Raw genomic sequence first — 1,262 nt, forward strand, 5'->3', positions numbered from 1 at the left:
CATGTAGATAGTACTGCTTCTTAAAGTTCTCACCAGTAGTTTTCTTCTAAAATCCTAAAGCAACATTGTAAGAATTTCAGCAGCAAACAATGCATACTATAACCTGCACATGTATTAAACTTGATAAAAAAAATGTCGTGCTTGGGTTGGTATTCCATCAAAAATCTTTCAGACGCCTTCCTGCCAATGGTTGCTTTATTAAACTGTGGAGGCAGATCACCAGAATTAAAGAAGATTAAGTTTGAAATGAAGACAACAAGCAAAGGATGAAGCATCTAGCAAGTGAGAAATACTGTATCCACTTTATCCAGTGCTTCATTATATACTTCCAAAATCTTGACAACTTATCTCTTAGACTTGAAATTACGTTTTGAGTTCAACATCTGACGACATTTTGAAATCATTTTCACAATGAAAAAAGTCTTTAATATGTGATATTCAAGTTCTTACAGCATTAACATTTTAGTTTCGAAGAGGCATGGGTGGAAATATGATATAATAAGCAACAATTTATTGGAGTAACAAAAAAAATCTAAAAATACTGACAACAAACAACGCTGATCTTGCCACACTGCACCGGTGTCCCGTGCGCAGACGTTCCCCTGCTGTTAATTAATCTTCAGCAGCTGGATGGTGAAGATCAACGTAGCATCTGAAACAGGAGTTTTCGTATCGGGCTGTTCTTCCATTATGATCAGACTCTGGTTCCAATAAATCAGGGAAAACAACTACCTACATGATTGCGTTTGAATATGACGCCGTGTTTGATTTTAATTCAAAGATCTGCGTTACTAGAGGTACAGCTGTACTCTACGTACATGATTGTCCCTTCAAGAGTTTAGTTATTACGTGGCTCTTTCCATGAGCGCAAATGCACGAGGCTGCAACTTACTTGGCGGAATGACGTCCCCGGCGCCTCTCTCCCCGTAGGCCAGGCTGGGCGGGATGGTGAGGCGCCGCGTCTCGCCCACGCACATGCCGGCCACGCCCATGTCCCAGCCGCGGATCACCGAGCCCTGGCCGAGCGTGAACCGGAATGGCTCGTCACGGTCAACGCTGCAACGGAGCAAAAGCTTAGTGACGCGCTTGGCGGAACAGGGAGCAAGCGGTGTCGACCAGGTTGACAATGGCGGGGGCATGCGTGAGGCTTAAAACCTGAGGCAACTGCATGTTCTGTACACAACCATACCTGTATTTTGTAAACCCTCCAGGTATGGAAAGTGAATGAAAGTCAGATTATCAATCGATCCAGGTGATCTTAA

At 43.5% G+C, this 1,262-nt stretch overlaps 1 protein-coding gene across 2 annotated transcripts in view; it reads right to left on the reverse strand.

Moving 5' to 3' along the window:
• Nucleotides 1-496: 496 nt before the first annotated feature.
• LOC119581820 (peptidyl-prolyl cis-trans isomerase FKBP10-like) overlaps nucleotides 497-1,262 on the reverse strand; it is a 5,890-nt gene continuing 5,124 nt past the window's right edge. For both annotated transcript variants that reach the window (XM_037929953.1, XM_037929952.1), the window contains exons 5-6: nucleotides 893-1,056; nucleotides 497-652 (exon numbers count right to left, since the gene is read on the reverse strand). In XM_037929953.1, coding sequence (XP_037785881.1) covers nucleotides 609-652; nucleotides 893-1,056 — 208 coding nt within the window. In that variant the 3' untranslated portion in view covers nucleotides 497-608. The remainder of the gene's footprint in view (nucleotides 653-892; nucleotides 1,057-1,262) is intronic.

Source organism: Penaeus monodon, chromosome 15 (genome assembly GCF_015228065.2).
Source record: "Penaeus monodon isolate SGIC_2016 chromosome 15, NSTDA_Pmon_1, whole genome shotgun sequence".
Classification (NCBI taxonomy): domain Eukaryota; kingdom Metazoa; phylum Arthropoda; class Malacostraca; order Decapoda; family Penaeidae; genus Penaeus; species Penaeus monodon.